We start from the raw sequence: 26,280 nt of genomic DNA, 5'->3' as shown, positions 1-26,280 counted from the left end.
AGCCTCGTGCCTTAACCACTAAACCAAACTACTAAGCGACCAGTCGTAAGCCGAGGACTATCTATAGCAGTGGTTCTCAACCTTTTTAATGCCACGACCCCCAACCGGTCGTAAGTCAAGGACTATTCAACCGGTCGTAAGTCGAGGACTACTCAACTGGCGCAGCACCGTTTGCAGAATGGGACTTTTGGCGGGCTCAGCAGGGCAGAGACAGCCTGGACAATTCCTATTGGCTTTTGAAAGCCAATAGAATTAGACTCTATTCAAGAGAGTCTATTCTATTGGCTTTCAAAAGCCAATAGAATAAAAGGGAGTAGCACAGCTAAGGAAAAGGGGGAAAAAATGGCGGACTGCGTTGTTTGGCGACCCCCGTGAAATGGTCGTTCGACCCCAAATGGGGTCCCGACCCACAGGTTGAGAACCACTGGTCTATAGCCTGTAAAACTAGCAAAGGGAGACCCACCCTCCCAAGATAATTGACCAACTCCCCCCCCACTCCCTTTCTATCAGGAAACGTGGATCAGAGACCCCAGGGAGCCCCCCCCCAGGACCCCCAACCCCCACTGCTGCTCCCCCCCCCTTACCGCTCATCCACGTCCTGGAACAAGCAGCTGGGGGTGTGTCTGGTGGTGAAGATTCGTTTATCGGGGGGAATCCTGGGGGCTGGAGGTGAGAAATAAATTTTAAAAAAAGGCACAATGAAGGCAATTCGCTCCAGGCGCGCCCCCCCCCATCCCGCTCTGTGTGCGAAACCTGCCGGCTTTTCCCATTGGCGGCTTTTCCCCCTGCTCTCCTGGAGAGTTTTGTTTGTTTGTTTGTTTTTTGCTCCTGAAAAAAAGTTGTGTGTTGGGTCTATCCCACACGCAACTTGGAAATTGCTTTTTTTTAAAAAAAGAAAAAAGAAACACAACAACAAAAAGAGAATTCCGTGCATGTTAAAAAGGCAGCGTTGTCAGGGAGAGGGTGGATCCCTTTTCTCCTAGAGCTGCTGGTTTTCTGCATGCAAGGAAAGATTAATACGTGTCTTTCTTTTAAATCTGGAGCCTTTCGTTTTGCGTTCTTATATGCTCTGCCTGCACTGAGGCTCCTGGGGGGGGGTACAGCCTTCCTTCCCTCCCTCCCTCCCTCCTTCGCTCCCCCCCTCTTCCCTTTTCCTCCCTCCCATTCTCCTTCACCTTCCTTCCTTCCATCCCTTCGCTCCCTCCCTCCCTTGTCCTTCCTTCTTTTCCTCCCATTCTCCTTCACCTTCCTTCCTTCCCACTCCTTCACCTTCCTTCCTTCTCTTCCTTCCATCCCTTCCTTTGCTCACTCCCTCCCTTTTCCTTGCCTCCGCTTTTCCTCCCACCCATTCTCCTTCACTTTCCTTCCTTCCCTTCCTTCGCTCCCTCCCTCCCTTCTTTTCCTCCCATTCTCCTTCATCTTCCTTCCCTCTCTTCCTTCCATCCCTTCCTTCGCTCCCTCCCTCCCTTCTTTTCCTCCCATTCTCCTTCATCTTCCTTCCCTCTCTTCCTTCCATCCCTTCCTTCGCTCCCTCCCTCTTCCTCCCTCCCATTCTCCTTCACCTTCCTTCCATCCCTTTTCGCTCCCTCCCTCCCTTTTCCTTCCTTTTCCTCCCATTCTCCTTCACCTTCCTTCCTTCTCTTCCTTCCATCCCTTCCTTCGCTCCCTCCCTTTTTCCTTCCTTCTTTTCCTCCCATTCTCCTTCACCTTCCTTCCTTCCCTCCCTCTTTTCCTCCCACCCATTCTCCTTCACCTTCCTTCCTTCCCTTTCTTCGCTCCCTTTTCCTCCCATCCTTCACCTTCCTTCTTCCCTCCCTCTTTTCTTTCCCTTTCTCCCTCCTTAGCTCCCTCTCTTCATCTTTTGTCTTCCCTCCCATTCTCCCCTTCACCTTCCTTCTTTCCTTCCTTCTTCCTTCCCCACTCATTATCATCCTGTTTTTCCTTCCTCCCTCTCCCATCATCCCTTTGTCCGTCCTTCCTTCCTTCCTTCCTTCTTCTCCCTCTTTCCTTCTCATTCCCATTGCCTTCCTCATCTATCTTCCTTCCTTCCTTCCTTCCTTCCTTCCTTCCTTCCTTCCTTCCTTCCTTCCTTCTCTATGCCACCCAATTCCTAGATAGGGCCACTCTGGGTGGCTTGCAGACGGGCAAAAGGAGAAAAGACCAACAGGAAAGCCGTTCGTAAAAGTTTAAAACGAGCCAAATTTAAAAAAAAATTTGAAAACCAGCCAACGTTAAAATAAAAGAAAATAAAAGACTTTCAAAACTGGGCAGAGTCTCTTGAGATCCACCCAGATCCACCCGGTCGATCCGGGAGGGGCTGGCTTCCAACTAGTAAAACGGGATTCCCCGGAAAGTCAAGAGAAACCGGGCGCGCCAGCCCTGGGGACGGGACCTCTTCACGCCACCCCTGCCGGGAAGACCAAGGTGCGGGCGTGGCTCCCCTGTGCCCCCTCCCCAACGTGCTGCCCCCCCAGGCCCCCCTCACCTTCGTAGCCCGAGTGGATGCGCTCTGCAATGAGTAAGCAGCAGGGCTGCCCTTGGTCGCTATCCGAATCGCGCACCTTGGTCAGGTAAGGGGTCAGCCGGAAGGGGTAGTAGCGCATCTCGCGCGCTCCGGCGTGCCCACCGCTGAGAAACAAACGACTGCAGTAAGGTCAAAGGCCAAAGGAAACCAGGAGGAGCAAGAGAGGGGAGGGTCCAGCCTCTTCCGCCATCTTCCCTCCCTCCCTCCCTCCTCAGGGGGATTCTGGGAATCTCTTCCCGACTCTTTTATTCTCCCCCTCCCGTTAGCCAGACCGTAAGGCCGGGCCTTTGGACCTGAAAGATGATTGGGGCAGGAGAGGAGAAGGGATATTTTCGGCCCGAGGGCCGAGTTCAAATCATGCCAGGAGACCCGGCTCACCTGATGCGGCAGAAGACGGACTTCTCTTGGGTGTAGTCCATGGCGGCTGCAGTTTAAAGAAAGGGAGAAGAAGAAAAAAGTGCGGCCGGCGGTCAACAAATGGCCTTTTTTTTTTTCCAGAATCTGGCACTCGGGACTCGAGTCTCGTCCGACAAGCAAAAAAAAAAAAAAAGGGCTTTTCCAGAATCTCGCACTCGGCCCTCGAGTCTCACCCGACCAGCAGCTTTTTAAGGCGGAGGGCGTCAAATCCGACAGGATTTAGATTTTTTTTTTTAAAAAAAAATATTTTAAAATATTGCTTTGGTTAGTTTGAGGGAGAATTCCAAGGCAGTGAAAGTAGCTAATACGCCATCCTTCTCCTGTTTTCCCCACAACAGCCCTGTGAGGTAGGTTGGGCTGAAAGAGAATGATTGGCCCAAGCTCACCCAGCTGGCTTTCATGCCTAAGGCGGGACTACAACTCCCAGTCTCCTGGTGATTGGCCCAAAGTCACCCAGCTGGCATTCATGCCTAAGGCGGGACTAGAATTCCCAGTCTCCTGGTGATTGGCTCAAAGTCACCCAGCTGGCTTTCATGCCTAAGGCGGGACTACAACTCCCAGTCTCCTGGTGATTGGCCCAAAGTCACCCAGCTGGCTTTCATGCCTAAGGCGGGACTACAACTCCCAGTCTCCTGGTGATTGGTTGGCCCAAAATCATCCTGCTGGCTTTCATGCCTAAAGCGGGATTAGAACTCCCAGTCTGCTGGTGATTGGCCCAAAGTCACCCAGTTGGCGTTCATACCTAAGGCAGGATTAAAACTCCCAGTCTCCTGATGATTGGCTCAAAGTCACCCAGCTGGCTTTCATGCCTAAGGCGGGATTAGAACTCCCAGTCTCCTGGTGATTGGCCCAAAGTCACCCAGATGGCTTTCATGCTTAAGATGGAACTAGAATTCCCAGTCTCCTGGTGATTGGCCTAAAGTCACCCAACTGGCTTTCATACCTAAGATGGAACTAGAACTCACCGCCTCCTGGTGATTGGCTGCAAGCTCACCCAGATGGCACTCATGCCTAAGGTGGGACTAGAACAGAGTCTCTTGGTGACGGGCCCAAAGCCACCCAGCCGGATTTTGTGGCTAGGGCAGAACTAGAATTCCCAGTTTCTTCCTTACTAATCTGATCCAACTCTCCTAGAGCTCTCGGATCCAAACACCATAAAAAGGAGGACTCACGGGTCCATCGTCTCTCCGGTCCCTCCTGCCCGTCTCTCAAGAGCAACGGTGCCGAGGCCGAAGCCCCCCACCCACCCACACCAAGCTCACCACCATCCCCCGCTTACTGGCAGAGGGGCAGGCGCTCCAGGACGGCAGGTGATAGGGAGCTGTGGAGCCGTAGAAGATGCTGACGTCTTGGGGGTCCAAGAACTCTGCAAACTTCGCCCCCTTGAAGACCTCTTTCTTGCAACGGAGGATGAAGGCCGCCTGGTCCGAGATGTAGAGGATTCTGCCCGTGGTGAAGGACACGGCGACCGTGAAGGTATCCTGGTTTTGTTTTGGTTTTTTTTGCAAAACAGAAGAGAACAGGAAGGGTTGAGTTATGGGAGACGCTCCCTAGAACATGGCCATTTGACGACTTTGTGGACTTCAACTCCCAGAATCCCTCAGCCAGGGTTGAGCTATATAGAGACGCTCCCTAGAACAATCCTGGTGACTTTACAACTTGTGGACTTCAACTCCCAGAATTCCTCAGCCAGGGTTGAGCTGTGGGAGACGCTCCCTAGAACAATCTTGGTGACTTTACGACTTGTGGACTTCAACTCCCAGAATTCCTCAGCCAGGGTTGAGCTGTGGGAGACACTCCCTAGAACAATCTTGGTGACTTTACGACTTTGTGGACTTCAACTCCCAGAATTTCTCAGCCAGGGTTGAGCTGTGGGAGATGCTCCCTACAACAATCTTGGTGACTTTACGACTTTGTGGACTTCAACTCCCAGAATTCCTCAGCCAGGGTTGAGCTGTGGGAGACGCTCCCTAGAACAATCATGGTGACTTTACGACTTGTGGACTTCAACTCCCAGAATCCCTCAGCCACGGTTGAGCTAGGGGAGACGCTCCCTGGAAATCTTGGCCATTGGACAACTTGTGGACTTCAACTCCCAGAATCCCTCAGCCACGGTTGAGCTAGGGGAGACGCTCCTGCTGGCTGAGGGATTCTGGGAGTTGAAGTCCACAAGTCGTAAAGTCACCAAGGTCGGTCCCCACCAGAAACATGGAGTGGGGACTCAAGATGAACAGTTCCTAGTAGAGTCTAAGCTAGCTGATGGGATTGGTGCCCAACATAGTTAGAAGCTATGAGTATCCATTAAGACGCAGGAACCTATCAGCCCCAAACCCTAGTCCTGATCCGAGGACGTAGCCATCATCAAGACTTGACCTCAAAACGAGAAGAAATCCTTCATTTTGGGCCTGCAGCAAACTTGGGAGATAGCTACACTGTCCTCAACGGCATCCATGCTGTGGCTGTGAGTCCCCAGTTCTGGATTCACACCAGCAATCCTCAAAGATGGTGGCATGGACAGGATTATCTCCCGAATGCCTCAGGAGAGGTTCGGAGAAGCCTTTCAGATGATGTTTACCTCAGGGAGTCCTCGACTTATGAGCAGAATTAGGACCAAAACGTCCGCCACTAAGGGATGTGTCGCTAAATGAACGGCTGCGGCAGTCGTTAAGGGAATCCTCGCAGTCGTTAAGCGAGTCCGGCTTCCCCCATTGACTTTGTTGGTCAGGCGGCCACAAAAGGACGCTATAAGCGTCATAAATATGAATCGATTTCGCCCCGCGTCCGAATTTTGATCACGTGACCAGGGGGATACCACGACGGTCGTTAAGTGTGAAAAACGGCCGTCAGCCCCTCTTTTCAGCGCTGTTGGGATTTTGAACAGATGCTCAGCGGGCCGTTGTAAGTCGAGGACTACCTGTGCTGGAGGACAAAGCGCGAGGCAGCGCCACTCACGGGGTTTTTGAGGGTGTATTCCGATGTGATGTTCTCCAGCTCCTCGATGGTGTATGTGGACATATCCAGGCTGCAGGCCTGGCTGTCATCGATGCTCCACTGCTGATAGTAATCCTGGCTTGCTAAACGGCGGGAAAGAACAGGAAGCGTCGATCAGCCTGAGAATGTTGGTTTATTATATTGGTAGGGCTGCCTGTCTCGCTATTGACCATCTGCCGCAGCCGGCCTGAAACTCCATTTTCCAAGGAGAAAATAACCCATCCTCCACACTGGGGGAGCCCCTCAAAGCAGCAGGACACAAGGCCCTTGTGGTGTGAGGTTGTGGCTCACTCAGGGAGGGCGGAGTGTGTCTCAACCGGGGCAACTTCAAGATGGCTGGACTTCAACTCCCAGAATTCTTCAGCCAGCCTGCTTTAAACAAGGTGGAGTTCAACTCCCAGAATTCCCCAGCCAGAATGCTTTAAGATGGGTGGAGTTCAACTCCCAGAATTCCCCAGCCAGCCTGCTTTATAATGGGTGGACTTCAACTCCCAGAATTCCCTGGGCAGGATGCTTTAAGATGGGTGGACTTCAACTCCCAGAATTCCCTGGGCAGAATGCTTTAATTTGAGCAGCTCACAAAATTCCCCAGCCAGAATGCTTTAAGCTGGGTGGAGTTCAACTCCCAGAATTCCCCAGCCAGCATGCTTTATAATGGGTGGACTTCAACTCCCAGAATTCCCTGGGCAGGATGCTTTAATTTGAGCAGCTCACAAAATTCCCCAGCCAGAATGCTTTAAGCTGGGTGGAGTTCAACTCCCAGAATTCCCCAGCCAGCATGCTTTATAATGGGTGGACTTCAACTCCCAGAATTCCCTGGGCAGGATGCTTTAATTTGAGCAGACTTCAGCTCACAAAATCCCCCAGCCAGAATGCTTTAAGCTGGGTGGACTTCAACTCCCAGAATTCCCCAGCCAGCCTGCTTTAAACTGGGCAGACTTCAGATGAAAGCATGCTGGGAATTGTCTGAAGCGCCCAAAATTCTCCAGCCCACGTGCTTTGGGTGGGCTTCAACTCCCAGAATTCCCCAGCTGGTGTGTTTTAAACAGGCTGGGTTTCAATGCCCAGAAATATGGCTGGGGAATTCTGGGAATTGAAGTCTCCCCACATCTTAAAGCAGCCCCAGGCTGAAAAGCCCTTAAGATTGGAGCATTCTGCCCCGTGCAAGGAGAAAAAAATAAATAAGATTGTTCAGGCTGTGCCAATTCTTTCTAAATGCAGCCGCCTGTGCCCCCCTGGCCGAAGCGCGAAGGACCCACCTTGGACCTGCTTGACGCAGGAGAGGGCATACTGGAGGGTGGCCAGGGTGCCTGACTTCCCCTGGCTGCGTTTCTCGGAGGGTAGACGGATCTTCATCTCTTTGAGCGCCTTCATGAGCTCCTTCTGCGTCTTCACGCGGGCCGACTGCTCACTGCTGCAGGGGGCGAAGAACGAGAGGCCGGTCAAGGCAGGCGCCTCCCCGGATTGCAAAATTTCTGCAAAGGGCTCGCCCAGGATGGTTGAAACCCCCCCCCCTTCCTCTGGCACATTCACGCACACAGGAACGGAATAAGAATAGAAATGAATAGAATAGAATAATAAAATAGGGAATAGAATAGAATAGAATAGAATAGAATAGAATAGAATGGAATGGAATGGAATGGAATGGAATGGAATGGAATGGAATGGAGTGGAGTGGAGTGGAGTGGAATGGAATAGAATAGAATAGAATAGAATAGAATAGAATAGAATAGAATAGAATAGAATAGAATAGAATAGAATAGAATAGAATAGAATTATGGAATGGAATAAAATAGAATAAGAATAGAATAAGAATGAGAATAAATAAGAATAAGAATAAAAGAATAGAATAGAATAATGGAATGGAATAAAATAGAATAATAAGAATAAATAAGAACAAGAATAATAGAATAGAATAGAGAAAATATGGAATGGAATGGAATAAATATTATGAATAGAATAAGAATAAGAATAAATAAGAATAAGAAGAATAAAAATAAGAATAGAACAGAATAGAGAAAATATGGAATGGAATGGAATAAATAGAATAAATAGAATAAGAATAAATAAGAATAAGAAGAATAAAAATAAGAATAAAACAGAGAAAATATGGAATGGAATAAATATAATAATTATAGTATAATAATAGTATAATAATAATATAATAATAGAAGAAGAAAAATAAGAAAGAAGAAGAAAAAGAGGAGGAAGAAGAAAAAATAGAATAAGAATAGAATAAGAACAAGAATAGAATAATAGAATGGAATAAAATAGAATAAGAATAAATAAGAATAAAAATAAGAATAGAATACAATAGAGAAAATATGGAATGGGTATAAATATAAATATAATAATAATAATAATAACAACAACAACAACAACAACAAATTTTTCTCGCCCATCCTCAAGACTTGGGTTAACAACAACAACAACAACAACAAATTTTTCTCGCCCATCCTCAAGACTTGGGTTAACAACAACAACAACAACAACAACAAATTTTTCTCGCCCATCCTCAAGACTTGGGTTATGCTCCTGCAGGTCCGTCCTCCACACCAGGGGAGGCCTCACCTGTCCATCCCACTTACCTGCAGCCACTGGTGGAGGGGTTGTCTTGCTCCGAGCTGGCACTGAGGAGGCTGTAGGCGATGGAGCTGCTGGCCGGGGACAAGCTCTGCGAGTTGGAGCTGGGGAGAGATGGGGAAGAGTGGGGGGGGGGGGTGGTTTAGATCTTGGGGGGAAAAAGCAATCCTGTATGCGGATATCCTGAAGTTCGTTGCCGCACTTCCCCCCACCGAGGCGGTCCTCGACTTACGACAATTGGAAGCAGAGCTTCCCTCGCTAAGTAAGGCTAAATGAGTCATCCCACGACTCTGCCTGGTTTTACGGCTATTTTTTGCCACGGTCGCTAAGCGAGTCACACGGTCGTTAAGTGAGTCCACATGTAGGTCACGTCACACACACACAAACACACACAAACTTACAACACCTCATTTAAGTGACCGTTCAAACTTACAACAGCGCTAAAAAAAATGACTTAACGACCAGTCCTCGCTTTACGACCGTTGCAGCATTCCCTTAGAGTCACGCGATCAAAACTGAGGCACTTGGGTGACCAGCGTGTATTTTACAAGGGTGGCGTTGTCTGGCGGTCACGTGACCACCAATTGGTGACATCATGCCCCAACCAGCTTCCGTCGAGCAAAGTCCATGGGGCAAGCCGATTCCCTTAATGACCGCACGATTCACTTAACCTCCGGGATTGGCTTAACCATCATGGCAAAAAAAAAAAAAAAAAAAAAAAAATCGAAAAAAAATCCAAGGTTGTCAAATCGGACGCGACGACTCGCTTAAGAACCGTCTCACTTAGCAACGGAAAATCTGGTCGTAAGCCGAGGACTTGCTTCCCTCCGTTACCTCTTATTGCTCTCGGTGGTCTCCAAAAGAGCCGAGTCCTTCCCGTTGCCGCTGCTGTGTGAGCTGCTGTGCGAATCGCCGTGCGATTCGTTGCCGCTGGAGCCGTTGCTGTTGACGTCCATGTCGTCGGTGGCTTGGCCCTGGGCGTCGCTCGCACGGGGCGCACGGGTCCTGCGGGGGGCGCCGGAGCTGCCGCTGCTGCTCCCGCCCCCGCTGGTCGGGCTGGATTCGCAACCAGCGCTCATGCCTGCTTAGGGAACATGGGCCTGGCCTTGGAGAAATAACCGGCCAGGCGCTAAATGCTATAAATTCCGGAGGGGGGGGGGAGAGAGAAGAGCTTGCCGGCAGAATTGGAACCTCCTTCTTCGTCGGGGGCCGAATCGGCCTTACTGGAGGGCAAACATTTCATCCGCGAAGACCTACAAGAGTGTGAAACAACAACAACAAAAAAAAACCAAAATCCACAAAGTTAGAAGAAACAACAGAATGAGATCCTTTTGCAGAAAGATCACCACTTGGTGCCCTTTCCTCTTTAACCCAATTCCCCGACCAATGGGGTTCCTTGCATTGCTAAGGCCAAAGGCGAGCCCGTAGGACCTCTCTTATTTTCGCAATGCTGCTAAAACCTGGGGAACTTTTTAAAGATGGGTGGACGTCAACTCCCGGGGTCGAAACAAACAAATCGCAAGATTGTGCCGCCAATAAATTTTGATCAATTGGACAGATAAATAAATTCAGACAGTCCTCAACTTACCGTCCGTTTAGCGACCGGTCAAAGTTACGACAGCACTGGGGGGAAAAAAGGAAAAAAAAAAGATTTAAGAATGTTTTTCATACGACTGTTGGTCTAAGTTCAGACGACTCGCGTTTACGACGGGGCCAGTGTCTCCCAGGATCACGTGATCCCCTTTTTGCGACTGTCTCACAAGAGAAGTCAACGGGGGAAGCCGAGTTCACTTAACAGCCGTGTGACTCCCTTAACAACTTAAAAAGAATCGTGGGGAAAAAGGTCATAGAAACGGGGCAAAATTCATTTTAACAATGGCCTCGCTTAGCCACGGAAATGTTGGGCTCAACTGTGGCCTTTAAGCCGAGGACTGCTTGTAAATAAAGGTAAGTTAAGTTAAAAACTACGTGTCAGTTAGTAAAAAGGTATAGGAGTTCCTGATCGTCGCCTACTACAGGTAAGTAAGTAAATAAATATAAATTGAGGATTTATCTTTATCACCACCCTATTCAGAAGCCTGACTAGAGAAAAATGTGATGAAATGAATACAATTTCATTCTTGAGATGAAATTGTATTTTTAAAAGGATTTATGGGAGCGTCCCTCATTCCGTTGCCGATGCATTCAATGACTTCATTTTTAATTTCCAGTTCTTACTAAGCAAAGTAAAACTCGCAGTGATGATTCAGGAGCTGGCTGATACTGGATCCAGCTTCCAGGCGCACAGCACTGTAATTCCCAGAGTTAAATTTACAGGCCGACGTGGGTTGGGACCAGCTCAGGTTTTGATCGAACCCAGTTTTTCCGCCTTCAGCTTGAAGCAAGGCTAAGGCAGAGGGTCCTCCACTTTACGACAGCGCCAGGGCTGTCATTTTAGCCACTAAGTGAGGCTGAGCGATCCCGCGACTGGACTAGTTTTACCGCATTCGTTAGGCTTAGGAATTCTGGGAGTTGAAGTCCACAAGTCATAAAAGGGTCATAGTTCCCTCGTACTGGCTGAGGAATTCTGGGAGTTGAAGTCCACAAGTCATCAAAGAGCCAATTTTGAAGACCCCTGCTTGTGGATTTCAACTCCCAGAATTCCTCAGCTAGGCATGCTGGCTGAGGAATTCTGGGAGTTGAAGTCCACAAGTCATAAAAGGGTCGTAGTTCCCTCACGCTGGCTGAGGAATTGTGGGAGTTGAAGTCTACAAGTCATAAAAGGGTCATAGTTCCCTCACGCTGGCTGAGGAATTCTGGGAGTTGAAGTCCACAAGTCATAAAAGGGTCATAGTTCCCTCGTACTGGCTGAGGAATTCTGGGAGTTGAAGTCCACAAGTCATCAAAGAGCCAATTTTGAAGACCCCTGCTTGTGGATTTCAATTCCCAGAATTCCTCAGCTAGGCATGCTGGCTGAGGATTCTGGGAGTTGAAGTCCACAAGTCATAAAAGGGTCATAGTTCCCTCACGCTGGCTGAGGAATTCTGGGAGTTGAAGTCCACAAGTCATAAAAGGGTCATAGTTCCCTCACGCTGGCTGAGGAATTCTGGGAGTTTAAGTCCACAAGACATAAGAGTCATAGTTCCCTCACACTGGCTGAGGAATTGTGGGAGTTGAAGTCTACAAGTCATAAAAGGGTCATAGTTCCCTCACGCTGGCTGAGGAATTCTGGGAGTTGAAGTCCACAAGTCATAAAAGGGTCATAGTTCCCTCACGCTGGCTGAGGAATTCTGGGAGTTGAAGTCCACAAGTCATAACAGGGTCATAGTTCCCTCACGCTGGCTGAGGAATTGTGGGAGTTGAAGTCCACAAGTCATAAAAGGGTCATAGTTCCCTCACACTGGCTGAGGAATTGTGGGAGTTGAAGTCTACAAGTCAACGAAGGGCCAGGTTTGAAGACCCCTGGTCTATACCCTTTGTTTCTTCTTTGGGGCTTGTCAGCAATGCCAATTTTAAGACATATGTGGACTTCAACTCCCAGAATTCAGCTGGCTGGGGAATTCTGGGAGCTGAAGTCCACATGTGTCTTAAATTTCCCAAGGTTGCCTTTAGAGATTCAAACTTGTCTATAATTTGGAAGGACTTCAAATATTGATAAACAAAAGCCGGTTTCTGAAAGCAGACTCACATCCAACCGATCTTTAGCACTGCAAACAAGAAGCAGGGCCTTCTTCCCTTGCTCCTCTCCAGCCAAACGGGAGAGGGAAAAAATAACACAACACAACCGAAACACCGCACTGCCAACTCACAACGAAACAACCCTCTCCCTGCCTTTTTCAGCCACCTACAGTTGCCAAACCGTCAGCAAATCTTGGCAAAGCTGCCAGAAGGGGCGCCCAAAACACCATCCTCCCCAGCAAGGCCTTGCAGCTGGGGAGCATGAGCCCTGTTGTATGCCCCTCCCTTTGGGGACTCTAGGGGGGGAGAGAGAGAGAAAAAAGTACACTCTGCCTAGCGATACGTGTAGGTGGTGCGGTGCCGAGGACGGTTGGTAACTCACAAGCTGCAAGCTGCAAAGATGACACAACAAACCTTTTATTAGCACAGTGTATACTTTTCAGAACAGGAAATTCTATAAAAGGAAATAAGAGGGGGTTTTTGGGGTGTGTGTGTGTGTGTGTGTGTGTGTGTGTGTTTACTGTAAGTGGCAGCTGGGTAAAGAACCCATTTTCTGTTTTACAACCGACAACAACTCCGGCAACTTGCACAACAATAAAAAATAAATATGTCCTCCTTATCAAATCTCCGGTGGGGGGGGAGAGAGAGAGAAAGAGAGAGAAAGAGAGAAAGGGGGAGAGAAAGAGAGGGAAAGGGAGAGAGGACAGGGGGGAAAAGAGAGAGGGAGGGAGAGAAAGGAAAGGGGGAGAAAGGAAGGGAGAGAGAAAGGAGAGGAGAAAGAGAGAAAAGAGAAAAAGGAGAGAAAGAGAGAAAAGACAGAGAGAGAAAAGAGAAAGAGACAGCCTGACACACCTTTTCTCAGCAACAGCCAACTTTTCAGAGGGGTGGACTTCAACTCCCAGAATCGCCCTGGGGACAGAGCTGCCTGGGGGATCCTGGGAGTTGAAACCCCCCCCCTCTTCAAAGTGGCCAGATTGAAAAAAAAAAAACACCCAGTATCTTAAGAGGTGGGCAGGCTGCCTTCAAGGGGGAGGGGAGACACACACACACCAAAACATTCCACCCCAACCCCTTCCCACGCCAGTTTTGCCCTTCCATAGAATCCTAGGGCAGAAAGGGCCCTTCGAGGTCTTCTAGTCCACCCCCTTCGTTATCCCATCCAGGACAAAGGGCCCGTCTGAAGCAGCGCTCCGTTTCTCCCTCCCCCTTTTCCTTTCCGACTTCGCCCCCTCCCCCACATGAAAAGAAAGCAAAGCGAAAGGGAAACTGGACCGGCAGCTCGCCTGCACCTTTCTCCGGCTCGGCGGGGTCTCCTCGAGGCCAAGCAGACCCTCCCGGAAGAAGGAACCCCCCCCCCCGGTTTCCAGCCAAGCTCCGCCTTGCAACAGGGAAAGAGACGCTCCCCTCCGCCTCCACCGCCTGCCGCACATGGCCGAGACGGGTGCTTCGCAGCGCCGCCCTCCCGCCTTCCTTCCCTCCCTCCCTCCACCCCCGGGCCGGGCCGAGCCGAGCCAGAGGGATTACGAAAGCGCTTCGCCGGAGAGAGAACATCTTGTTCCCAGCCCGGCCCACGTGATCGCCGGAGCAGGGCTGCCAGGCACGGCCGCCGCCGCTCCGGAGCCCCCCTAGGCGGGGTCGGAGCTCTCCAGCCAGCCAGGCCTGGAAGCCCCCTCCCCAAAAGGCTCCATTGCACGCCCCCTCCGCTCCTTTTCACGCGCGCTTCCCTGCGCACCCACTTCCCTGCACGCGCACTTTCTTGCACCCCAAGAAGCCGCCTCCCCAAAGGCTCCATTGCACGCCCCCTCCGCTTCTTTTCACGCGCACTTTCTTGCACCCCCAATAAGCCCCCTCCCCAAAGGCTCCATTGCACGCCCCTCCGCTTCTTTTCACGCGCACTTTCTTGCACCCCCTATAAGCCCCCCTCCCCAAAGGCTCCATTGCACGCCCCCTCCGCTTCTTTTCACGCGCACTTTCTTGGACCCCCCATAACCCCCCTCCCCAAAAGGCTCCATTGCACGCCCCCTTCGCTTCTTTTCACGCGCGCTTCCCTGCGCACCCGCTTCCCTGCACGCGCACTTTCTTGTACCCCCCCCCGGAAGCCCCCTCCCCGAAGGCTCCGTTGCACGCCCCCTCCGCTTCTTGCAGGCGCACTTCCTTGCACCCCCCCCAGGAAGCCCCCAAAGGCTCCACTGCACGTCCCCTCCGCTCCTTTTCACGCGCGCTTCCCTGCCCACCCACTTCCTTGCACGCGCAGTCTCGCACACCCCCGGAAGCCCCCTCCCCGAAGGCTCCGTTGCACACCCCCTCCGCTTCTTGCATACTCACCTTCTTGCACCCCCTGGAAACCCTCTCCCCAAAGGCTCCAATGCACGCCCCTCCGCTTCTTGCACCTCCGGAAGCCCCCTCCCCAAAAGCTCCGTTAGACGCCCCCTCCGCTTCTTGCACGCGCACTTCCTTGCACCCCCTCTGGAAGCCCCCTCCCCAAAGGCTCGACTGCACGCCCCCTCCGCTTCTTGCACGCGCACTTCCTTGCACCCCCCGGAAGCCCCCTCCCCAAGGCTCGATTGCACGCCCCCTCCGCTTCTTGCACGCGCGCTTCCTTGCACGCCCAATCGGAAAGCGGTGCGTGTGTGTGTGCGGGGGAGGGGGGTTACTCACGGGACAGGGCTGGGCTGTAGGGGAGCGATCCTTCCCTGTCCGGGGGACGCTGGCTTAACCGACGCAGGCCTGGGCTGGAGCGAACTGCTCGCCGGCTCCGCGCGACCAGTTGGCGGTAGCTCCCTCGCTGACCACGGGCATTCTTCCCGGCGGTCGAGGGCGGCAGGCAGGCGGACGGGCGGGCTGCAGGGCGGCTAGATTTCTCGAGCGCAGCGGAGAGGGAGAGCCGCGGTAAGCGGAGGACCAGCGGGGCTCGCCTTGTCGACTCAAATGCCTCTGGCTCCGGCCGGGCGGTGCATTGTATAATCCGAAGCGAGGCGGAGCGACGGGCAGCGCTTGGCCTCCAGCCGCTGATGTCACTCGGCCCCGCTGACACAGCCCGCGCGCACGTGGACCCGGGCGCTGCCGCCGGGAGGCTCCGCGGCGCGCTCATTGGCTGGCCGGACGGGCCAATCGGGAGGCGGCGTTCCGACTGCATAATAAGAGCGGGGCGGGCGCGGACTCAACTGTAGCCTGCGCAGGGAGGGCTGGCGGGGGAGGGTGGAGCGTCAACCGGCGCCCTCCGTCCCAGAGCAGGCAGGCTAGCGTCGGAAGGGACCTTGGGAGGTCTTCTAGTCCAACCCCTTGCTCGAGTTAGAGAGCCTATCTCACTTGAGACAAAATTCCTTTTTAAAAGCTCCTCCAGCGACGGAGCATCCGCAACTGCTTGAGGCAAACCTTTCCGCTGTTTAATTGACAGAATCACAGGGTCCAAAGGGGACCTTAAAGGTCTTCTAGTCCAACCCACCGCTCAAGCATCCAAATGGCTGTCCAATCGCTTCTTAAAAGCCTCCAGCGATGCAGCACCCACAACTTCTAGGAACAGTCTGTTCCGCTGGTTACAGGTGGTCCTCAACTGACGGCCCACAATTTGAGCCCCAAATTTCCGTCTGCTAATTGAGGCGGTTTTTAAGTGAGTTTTGCCCCATTTTACGACCCTTTTTTGCCAGAGTTGTAAAGTGAATCTCTGCAGTGGTGAAATTAGTAACACAGTTGTTAACTGAGCCTGCCGAGAGCGACACCACAGTAGCACATGGGCTTCAGACCCTCCTTTCTCCTTTCAGATGTGCAAGGACTACAACTCCCATCATTCTCACTTGGCTGGGCCTTTTGGGAGTGGCAACCCTGGCCAGAGAGTCCTTGCTTAGCTCAAGGGGGCTGCTTAAACTGAGATCATCCTGGCTTTATCAGAATTAACAATCACAAAGTTGGAAGGGACCTTGGAGATCATCTAGTCCAACCCCTTGCTGAGACAGGAGACCCTCTACCATTTCAGACAAATGGTTGTCCAGTCTCTTCTTAAAAACTTCTAGTGTTGGAACACCCACAACTTCTAGTGTTGGAACACCCACAACTGGAGGCAAGTAGTTCCACTGATTAATTGTTCTACCTATCAGGAAATTTCTCCTTAGTTCTAGGTTGCTTCTCTCCTTGGTTAGTTCTTGTTCTACCTTCAAGTGCTTTGGAGAATGGCTTGACTCCCTCTTCTTTGGGGCAGCCCCTGAGATACTGGAAGACTGCTATCATGTCCCCCCCTAGTCCTTCTCTTCATTAAACTAGACCTACCCAATTCCAGCAACTGTTCTTCGTATGTTTTGGGTTTTTTAAAAAAACTTTTTATTGATTTTCTAATTTCACATTTAAATATTTGAAAAGCAACGTGGCGGCTGAGTTGGTCAATAATTCCATAACATACAAATATCTTTAGTACAGATCTCAAACTATTACATTAAATATTTCCTCTCTTTTCCCCTCGGTATTTACTGTCTCATGTTTAAATTAATACAATTCTGACTATATCGATTAAATAAAAATAACTTTCTTGCATTTATCAATAATTTTTGTTTACACATATCCTAGTTGTTTTAACATTCGATCTTTTTTTTTTTAGACAATGTCCTGGTTAGTTTTTCCCAATTTTTAATTCCTCATTAATATTTAAATTTCATGTTGGGTCTTTATAATTTCCAAGTTTTAATTAATCCCAATTCCCTTCATCACAAAATTCACCACAAGATCTAATGTTCAGGATACACGTCTGATCTATTTGAATTCTCATCATCTTACATCCACCAATTAATAGTACAGTATCATATTCTTATTTTCTAATAATTCGTTCTTCGTATGTTTTATCTTCCAGCCCCCCCCCCCAATCATCTTTGCGGCTCTTCTCTGCACTTTATAGAATCCCAACATTTTTTTTTTTATATTGTGGTGACCAAAACTGGTCGCAATATTCAAAGTATAGTCTTCCCAAGAGGGACCTCAGAGTCCTAGTGGACAATCTCTTAAATATGAGCCAGCCGTGTGCTGCAGCTGCCAAAAAAGTCAACACAGTGCTGGGCTGCATTAACAGAGGGACAGAATCAAGATCGTGTGAAGTATTAATACCACTTTACAAGGCCTTGGTAAGGCCACACTTGGAATACGGCATCCAGTTTTGGTCACCATGATGTAAAAAAGATGTTGAGACTCTAGAAAGAGTACAGAGAAGAGCAACAAAGATGATTAGGGGACTGGAGGCTAAAACATACGAGGAACGGTTGCTGGAATTGGGGATGTCAAGTCTAATAAAGAGAAGGACAAGGGAGGACATGATAGTAGGGTTCCAGTATCTCAGGGGCTGCCACAAAGAAGAGGGAGTCAAGCTATTCTCCAAAGCACCCAAAGGCAGGACAAGAAGCAACAGATGGAAACTAACCAAGGAGAGAAGCAACCTGGAACTAAGGAGAAACTTCCTGACAATTAGAACAATAACCAGTGGAACCACCTGCCTCCAGAAGCGGTGAATGCTCTAACACTGGAAGTTTTTAAGAAGAGGCTGGACAGCCATTTGTCCGAAATGGTATAGGGTTTCCTGCCTGAGCAGAGGGTTGGACTAGATGACCTCCAAGGTTCTTTCCAACTACTACAACTACTGCTACTATTTCTTCTTCTTCTTCTTCTTCTTCTTCTTCTTCTTCTTCTTCTTCTTCTTCTTCTTCTTCTTCTTCTTCTTCTTCTTCTTCTTCTTCTTCTTCTTCTTCTTCTTCTTCTTCTCTTTCTCCTCCTCCTCCTTACTACTACTACTATTACTACTACTACTATTACTACTACTACTATTATAAACAGGACTAATACTTCACGTAAAAGCATTTCCCAAATCTTTTTCTCTTCTTTACAATTTTTCTCACAGTTTCCCCCCCCCCCCACCAGGACAGCAATTGTGATCCCGGAAGGCCCTTGTTTTTCTCCCTCCGCCAATGAGCCAAGTAAGGCAGGTTAAAAAATGAGGACAAAGAGCGTCCAAACAGAAATGAGAAACAATCACAACAGAACAGCCTCTTCCAAAAGTGCCCAAACCACCTTCCAAGTTGAGAAATGGGACAGGACCTTCCATGTCACCGCACCCTGGATTTTCTGGATTTTGTCCTCGTACGTTACGTTCTTTGGCTTAAAACAGGTTTTCGTGGATGATGGATGTTGTTTTACTGCTCTGTTGCGTCACGGCAATTCCTCAGCTTGCTTAGACAGCAGGCCTGAGAATATTTGGGAATTCATAGCAATTCAACAGGCTTTCAAGATAGCGTACAAGGCCAGCGTTAAGGGGCTATACGTTTTTCCATCCGCAGATAGAAAATATGGCTCAATAAACTTTATTTATCACCACAGATGGGGACTGCAACCAAGAAATTAAAAGACGCTTGCTCCTGGGGAGGAAAGCTATGGCAAATCTAGACAGCATACTCAAAAGCAGAGACATCACCCTGTCAACAAAAGTGCGTATAGTCAAGGCCGTGGTTTTCCCAGTTGCAATGTATGGCTGTGAAAGTTGGACCGTAAGAAAGGCTGAGCGCCAAAGAATGGAGGCCTTTGGACTCTGGTGCTGGAGAAGACTCCTGTGAGTCCCCTGAACTGCAAGGCGATCCAACCGGTCGGTCCTAGATGAGATCAACTCTGACTGCTCTTTAGAAGGCCAGATCCTGAAGTTGAAACTCAAGTACTTTGGCCACCTAATGAGAAGGAAGGACTCACTGGAGAAGGGCCTAATGCTGGGAAAGATGGAAGGCAAGAGAAGAAGGGGACGACAGAGAATGAGATGGCTGGATGGAGTCCCTGAAGCAGTAGGTGTGAATTTAAATGGACTCCAGAAGATGGTAGAGGACAGGAAGATCTGGAGGAACGTGGTCCATGGGGCCGCCATGGGTCAGACACGACTTTGCAACTAACAACAACAAAAGTTTATTTGTCAAAATCCCCGTGGGACAGACTTACAACACTTTGCCCTCAATGCCTCCCAATTTCACAAACCGAGCAGGGTTTTCAAACCGCGGAAAAGATCACCGATAGGAAAGCAATGTAGACAAAGAGATATTATACGAGATGTTGAGAGCCATTTTGGTCTAGTGATCCTGGCCTAGAAAACCAGGAGACGGTGAGTTCTAGTCCCGCTTTAGGCATGAAAGCCAGCTGTGTGACTGTGCCAAGCATCAGGACCCACTGGGAGTTCAATTCCCATTTTAGGCATCAAAACTGGTTGGGTGATTTTCGGCCAATTACCAGGAGATGGTGAATTCTAGTCCCGCCTTAGGCATGAAAGCCCACTGGGTGACTCTGTGCCCAGCAATAGGAGACAGTAAGTTCTAGTCCCATTTTAAGTATGAAAGCTGGTTGGGTGATTTTGGGCCAATCACCAGGAGACGGTGAGTTCTAGTCCCGCCTTAGGCATGAAAGCCAGGTGGGTGACTTTGGGCCAATCACCAGGAGACAGTGAGTTCTAGTTCTGCTTTTGACATGAAAGCCAGCCTCTAACGTCCCAGACTAATAATAATAATAATAATAATAATAATAATAATAATAATAAAGTTGGAAGGGACCTTGGAGGTCATCTAGTCCAACGCCCTGCCCAGGCAGGAAACCCTACACCATTTCGGACAAATGGCTGTCCAGTCTCTTCTTAAAAACCTCCAGTGTTGGAGCATTCACCACTTCTGGTGGCAGGTTGTTCCACTGGTTAATTGTTCTCACTGTCAGGAAGTTTCCCCTTAGTTCCAGGTCGCTTCTCTCCTTGGTTAGTTTCCACCCGTTGCTTCTTGTCCTGCCTTCAGGCGCTTTGGAGAATAGCTTGACTGCCTCTTCTTTGGGGCAGCCCCTGAGATACTGGAAGACTGCTATCCTGTCCCCCCTCGTCCTTCTCTTCATTAAACTAGACATACCCAATTCCAGCAATCGTTCCTTGTATGTTTTAGCCTCCAGTCCCCTGATCCTCTTTGTTGCTCTGCTCTGCACTCTTTCTAGAGTCTCAACATCTTTTTTACATCGTGGTGACCAAAACTGGACGCCGTATTCCAGGTGTGGCCTTACCAAGGCCTTGTAAAGTGGTATTAATACTTCACCTGATCACTACCTAACAGGGTTGCTGCTGTTTGGAACATAGGAAGAAGGAATATTAGCTACGTTCACGGCCTCGAATTACTTCCAAAGTAATAAAAGTGGGACTTTAAAAACATATAACAAATTTTAAAAAGCTTGGCGTCCTTTATATTTTGTTCCTTTGGTGACCAACTGGAAGAATATATATATATATATATATATATATATATATATATGATATATATATATATATATATATATATATATATATATATATATATATATATATATGCACCCAGGTGAAAAAGGAAGAAACGCGCCACAAACACTGCAAGGTTTTTTTTTTCCCAGATCTGAAAGGGTGTGTTTTTTTTTTTCCTGGACCTGTCTGGGCACTAAACATAAGGGGAAAAGTCCACTTTGTCAGCCCTTCCCATGACCCAGTTTTACAGTTTTTCCTGCCTTCTTGCTCACATCCATCCATCTAGCCATATAAAAACAAAAGGTTTTTTTTAAAAAAAGAACACTCTTTCTACACCAGCTCCACCAAAGGTGACCTCACCTTGCAGACTGGCGCCTAGGATCGCACACTCACACACAGAGAGAGAGAGAGAGAGAGAGAAACAGGCCTTATTATGTAACTGGCTGATTAGTTAGCGTAATTTAATTGCTCTCCGGTGTCAGACTAAAAAGGCTGGACAGGAACGGAGCCAGCAAAACTTGTAGAAACAGCAAAGGACCATGAAGAAGGGGGTGGGGTGGAGGAATTGCAGGATGAACAGACTCCGAAGCCCAAAATCATTTGGCAGGAAGGAAGGAATGCAGCAAAAATCGATTTATTTGTTTTTTTTTTTTAAAAAGGGGGGGGGACCCTCTGGCACGCCTCAGTTCCAAAGCCACTTATAGTAGGCCAGAAAGCTGGAAATGCTTTTCCTCCGTGGGGAACCCTGTTGAGGGTTTTGAGGTGCACTGGAGCCCCAGCCGCTCCTGAATGCGGGAAACCAGGTGGCCCATGGGGCACGGCGAAGGCACAGATCTGGCCCAGCGCAATTTGCCGGAACCATGCCAACCCCCCGGCAAGGAGAGTTGTAAAAGGAGGCAAAACTCACTTGTCCTGCTATATGCGACACAAATTCCGGCCTCAGTTATTAAGGTTGTTTGTTAAGTCAAATGGTATAAGGTTTCGTGCCTGAGCTGGGGGGTGGACTAGAAGATCTCTAATGTCCCTTCCAATTCTGTTATTCTATTCTGGTCTATTCTACTACCTGTAGAGCAGGGGGTCTTCCAACTTGGCCCTTTGAGGACTCGTGGACTTCAACTCCCAGAATTCCTCAGCCAGTGTGCCTGGCTGAGGAATTCTGGGAGTTGAAGTCCACGAGTGATCAAAGGGCTAAGTTGGAAGACCCTCTGCTGTAGAGGGTCTCCTGCTTGGGAAGATTAGACTAGAAGACCTCTAATGTCTCTCCCAACTCTGTAATTGTATTCTATTCTATTCTATTCTATATTCTATTCTATTCATTATTCCATTCTATTCTATTGTTATCATTATTCTATTCTATTCTATACTTTAATAATTCTATTCTATTCTGTATTTTATTAACTGTATTCTATTCTATTCTGTATTTTATTAATTTTATTCTGTATTTTATTAATTCTATTCTGTATTTTATTTATTCTATTCTATTCTGTATTTTATTAATTCTATTCTGTATTTTATTAATTCTATTCTATTTTGTATTTTATTAATTCTATTCTATTCTGTATTTTATTTATTCTATTCTATTCTATTCTATTCTGTTCTATTCTATATTTTATATCCTGTTCTATTCCATTACATTCATTATTCTATTCTATTCTATTCTATTCTATTCTATTGTTACCATTATTCTATTCTACTCTATTCTATTTTATTCTATTCTGTACTTTATTAATTCTATTCTATTCTATTCTGTATTTTATTAATTCTATTCTATTCTATATTTTATATCCTGTTCTGTTCTGTTCTGTATTTTCTATTCCACTCCATTCCATTCTCTATTCTATTCTATTATTTCCATATTCCATCCCATTCTCTATTCTATTCTATTCTATTCTATTCTATTCTATTCTATTCTATTCTATTATTTCCATATTCTATTCTATTCTATTCTATTCTATTCTATTCTATTCTATTCTATTCTATTCTATTCTATTCTACTCTACTCTACTCTTTCCATACTCTATTCCCTGTACAGGGTCTCCTGCTTGAGAATGCTGGACTAGGAGACCTCACAGCTCCCCCCCAACTGTTATTACGTACTTAGTGGACGTGACATCAGCACCTCCCCCCCCCTCCATTCATCCTTTTCAGGGCTCCCTGCATCTCCCAATTACGCTCTGAAATATGACCTGACATTTTGATCCAAAGTCTTGTCCCTGGACATGTGAGGGCAGCTCAGCAAATGTCATTTCCCTTTGTCCATCCCTCCCACCCAAAGGCTGAGCGACTGCCTTGCGTAGACACACACATCCCCGGGGCTGCCATTCAGACAGGCCAATTTGTCCCTGGAGACAAAGGCAGGCAGGCAGAGCCACGGCTTCTAACAAAAGCGTCTTTTTTTTTTTTCCATTTTATCCACGGAAACCTCTTTTGTCCATCCGAACAATGGAGGATCCGAGCAATTCTCCCATCCTCCCTTCCATTGAAGCCAACAATTGCAATCTTTGCATTGGCTCACGTATTTGTGGAAGGGGGGGGAGCCTCTCCGGCTTGTATTCCACCAACACAACGGACAACTTCCTGTCCATTCTTTCATTCATCCATGAGCCTATTGGTGTCATCCCGAACAGGTCGCAATCCTACAGGGGTGGCAGGGTGGGTATCTTTCTTTAGCCTGGACAGGACCGGCAAAATTCAGCACTTCCGGTTCACCCAAAAAAGCCTCATCGGTAACAGGCGTGGAGGTGGGGGAGAGAGAGAGAAAATAGATTAGCCTCTGAGCACATGGATGGAAATATATTTCAGCATCCAAGGAACCAAGGGAAGGAAAAGCTGGCTCGGTCAACGGTGCCAGTTTCCAGACGTCACAGAACGCTTCAGCGAATGGAGCTGATGCCAGCTTACCAGCTATAACAGGGGTCCTCAACCTTGGCAACTGTAAGACTTGTGGACTTCAACTCCCAGAATTCCTCAGCCAGCAACGCTGGCTGAGGAATTCTGGGAGTTGAAGTCCATAAGTCATCAAAGGGCCAAGTTTGAAGACCCCTGGTCTAAGCCCCTTCAGTTCCAGATATGAAGGCATGCTGGCTGAGGAATTCTGGGAAATGAAGTCCCCAAGTCTTAAAGTGGGCAAGGTTGAGGACCCCTGAGCTATAAGGTGTTCACAGGGCAGGGGAGAGCAAAATTCCACCTGTTGTTGTTTTTTGTGTGTGGGCATTCTCCAAGGTTCTACCATTATCCTTTTATTCCACAATATTGCATACACAATAGCAGTGTGTCCGTCCCCTTGACAGCTTGAAGACGGTCGGGCTTCAACTCCCAGAATTCCCCAGCCATGCTAGGCTCTACGAACTTCCAATTTAATGGTGAGAGAACGGCCAGCAGGCAGTCCCCATATTTCAGATGAAAACTACACTAATTAAGGACAGAAAATGGAGCATGGCCATTATGGCAAGTGCTTAAGAGTGATTTATCTTATCGCCAGATGGAACGGCTGCTCAGTTAACTGCCTGGTTAGGCTGGAAAGGACGCTTCTTCCTAAAAAAATAAATAAAAAGCAACTGGCAAAGCTGCAGAAGAAAATATTGAGCCTGCTATGTATTTTTTGTTCCCCCGAGCCTTGTGCCTTAGAAGACGACCAGCAGCCAATGTGTTGATTTCTTTATTACGATTTCATTTTCTTCATTAAATTTTATATGTTGAGCATTTCACATATATATATATATATATATATATATGTGTGTGTGTGTGTGTGTGTGTGTGTGTGTGTATGTATATATATATATATATATATATATATATATATATGTGTGTGTGTGTGTGTGTGTGTGTGTGTGTGTGTATGTATATATATATAAAATTATAGTAATTGTATTTTATTAATTGTATTTTATTATATAATATTCTATTCTATTATAGTATATTATTGTATATTATCATATAATCGTATATTATTGTATATAATATATTATAGTATATATATTATAGTATAGTATAATATAATGTTGTATACTATATTATTGTATATTGTATATTATATTATCATATATTATATTATTGTATATTATTTTATTGTATATTATTGTATATTATGCTGTTATGTTTTTATATTATAGTATAATATAATATTGTATACTATATTATTGTATATTATATTATTGTATATTATGCTATTTTATGTTATATTACTATATATATTATATAGTATACAGTATATAATAGAACATATTATATAGTATATGTATTATATTATAATATATAGCATAGTATAGATTATACTATATATTATATTGTACTATACTATACTACAATATAGTATAATTTATATAATATACGATAATATATAATATATGCTATTATACAATAATATACTATACTATAATATAGTATAGTATATTATTGTATAATAGCGTATATTATATTATCATATATTATCGTATATTATATTGTATATATCATATATTATCATATATTATATTATTGTATATTATGTTATATTATATTATATTACTATATATGTTATATAGTAGTATATAATAGAATATATTATATGATATAAGTACTATACTATAATATATAGTATAGATTATACTATATATTATATTATATTGTACTATACTATACTATAACATTGTCTTCTGCTTGAGTAGGGGTTGGACTAGAAGACCTCCAAGGTCCCTTCTATCCCTATTATTCTATGTTCTGTCTTCTAATAACGGTAGTTCTTGACTTACGACCACAATTGAACAGTGGTTCTTTAATGCCGCGACCCCCCCCCAACCGGTCGTAAGTCGAGGACTACTCAACCGGTCGTAAGTCGAGGACTACTCAACTGGTGCAGCACTGTTTGCAGAATGGGACTTTTGGCGGGCTCAGCAGGGCAGAGACAGCCTGGACAATTCCTATTGGCTTCTGAAAGCCAATAGAATTAGACTCTGTTCAAGAGAGTCTCTTCTATTGGCTTTCAAAAGCCAATAGAATAAAAGGGAGGAGCACAGCTAAAGAAAAGGGGGGAAAAATGTCGGACTGCGTTGTTTGGCGACCCCCGTGAAATGGTCGTTCGACCCCAAATGGGGTCCCGACCCACAGGGTGAGAACCACTGCACTAAATGAACTCTTTGTAAGCTGAGGGCTACACAACACTTGTATTATATTATCTCCTCACCTGCTTGAGCAGGGGGGTGGATTGGAAGACCTCCAAGGTGCCCCTCTTATTCTGCGTTCTACGTTCTAATAAATTTATTCCCAAACGCAGAGCCCAAAGGATCGGAGGCGCACAGCCGCTCGTTCGCCACATCAAAGAGAATTTTCATGACTTTACAGCACAGCCAGAAGAGACCCGGATGGGGGGGAGGATAGAGAGAGAAATAAAAGGATATTTTTTTTAATATATCCCCCAATATTTCTAAAAACCACCTCCGGCTGCACCCTCATCCACACCTGAGGCAGGCACACGGCAGAGCTTCCCAGGAATCCAGAGATTAAACAGAAGGGACTAAATATAACTCGGCTGTTCTCCTTTGGACTGGCAATTTTCCCAAGTTCAGCATTCTTCCCTGGTTTTTAAAAAAAGACAGACGGATTCCTGCTGCTAGGGAAACAAATTGTTACCTCTCCCAACCTGAAATTCTAAAATTTGGAAACTGAGAAGGAATCTTGAAAATAGAGGACTTCCAAAGTCCCTTCCAACTCTATTTTTATTATTATTATTATTATTATTATTATTATTATTATTATTATTATTATTAATAATAATAATAATATTATATCTGAAGCTCTTTCCAAACTAGGGGTGGAACAGTATGTGCAATTGGGTGTGTGTGTGTGTGTGTGTTTGTGTGTGTGTGTGTGTGTGTACTTC

At 47.0% G+C, this 26,280-nt stretch overlaps 1 protein-coding gene across 5 annotated transcripts in view; it reads right to left on the bottom strand.

The window, feature by feature from the left end:
- Positions 1-26,280, bottom strand: part of PER1 (period circadian regulator 1) — a 58,517-nt gene that overhangs the window by 20,647 nt on the left and 11,590 nt on the right. The window contains exons 1-10 of one of the 5 annotated variants that reach the window (XM_039338014.1): positions 14,831-15,233; positions 10,104-10,138; positions 9,350-9,768; positions 8,521-8,619; positions 7,192-7,346; positions 5,894-6,015; positions 4,221-4,422; positions 2,903-2,948; positions 2,486-2,628; positions 585-663 (exon numbers count right to left, since the gene is read on the bottom strand). In XM_039338014.1, coding sequence (XP_039193948.1) covers positions 585-663; positions 2,486-2,628; positions 2,903-2,948; positions 4,221-4,422; positions 5,894-6,015; positions 7,192-7,346; positions 8,521-8,619; positions 9,350-9,594 — 1,091 coding nt within the window. In that variant the 5' untranslated portion in view covers positions 9,595-9,768; positions 10,104-10,138; positions 14,831-15,233. Of the gene's footprint in view, positions 1-584; positions 664-2,485; positions 2,629-2,902; positions 2,949-4,220; positions 4,423-5,893; positions 6,016-7,191; positions 7,347-8,520; positions 8,620-9,349; positions 9,769-10,103; positions 10,139-13,461; positions 13,545-14,830; positions 15,234-26,280 lie in introns of those variants that run through there. The other 4 variants (XM_039338011.1, XM_039338016.1, XM_039338012.1 and 1 more) reach the window with 4 other exon arrangements.

The sequence above is a fragment of the Crotalus tigris genome, unplaced genomic scaffold (genome assembly GCF_016545835.1).
Source record: "Crotalus tigris isolate CLP2741 ecotype Arizona unplaced genomic scaffold, ASM1654583v1 scf7180000017690.20705106771:4171800, whole genome shotgun sequence".
NCBI classification, from domain to species: Eukaryota; Metazoa; Chordata; class Lepidosauria; order Squamata; family Viperidae; genus Crotalus; species Crotalus tigris.
Note: the sequence above shows the minus strand (reverse complement) of the source record. Positions and strands in the feature narration are given on the sequence as shown.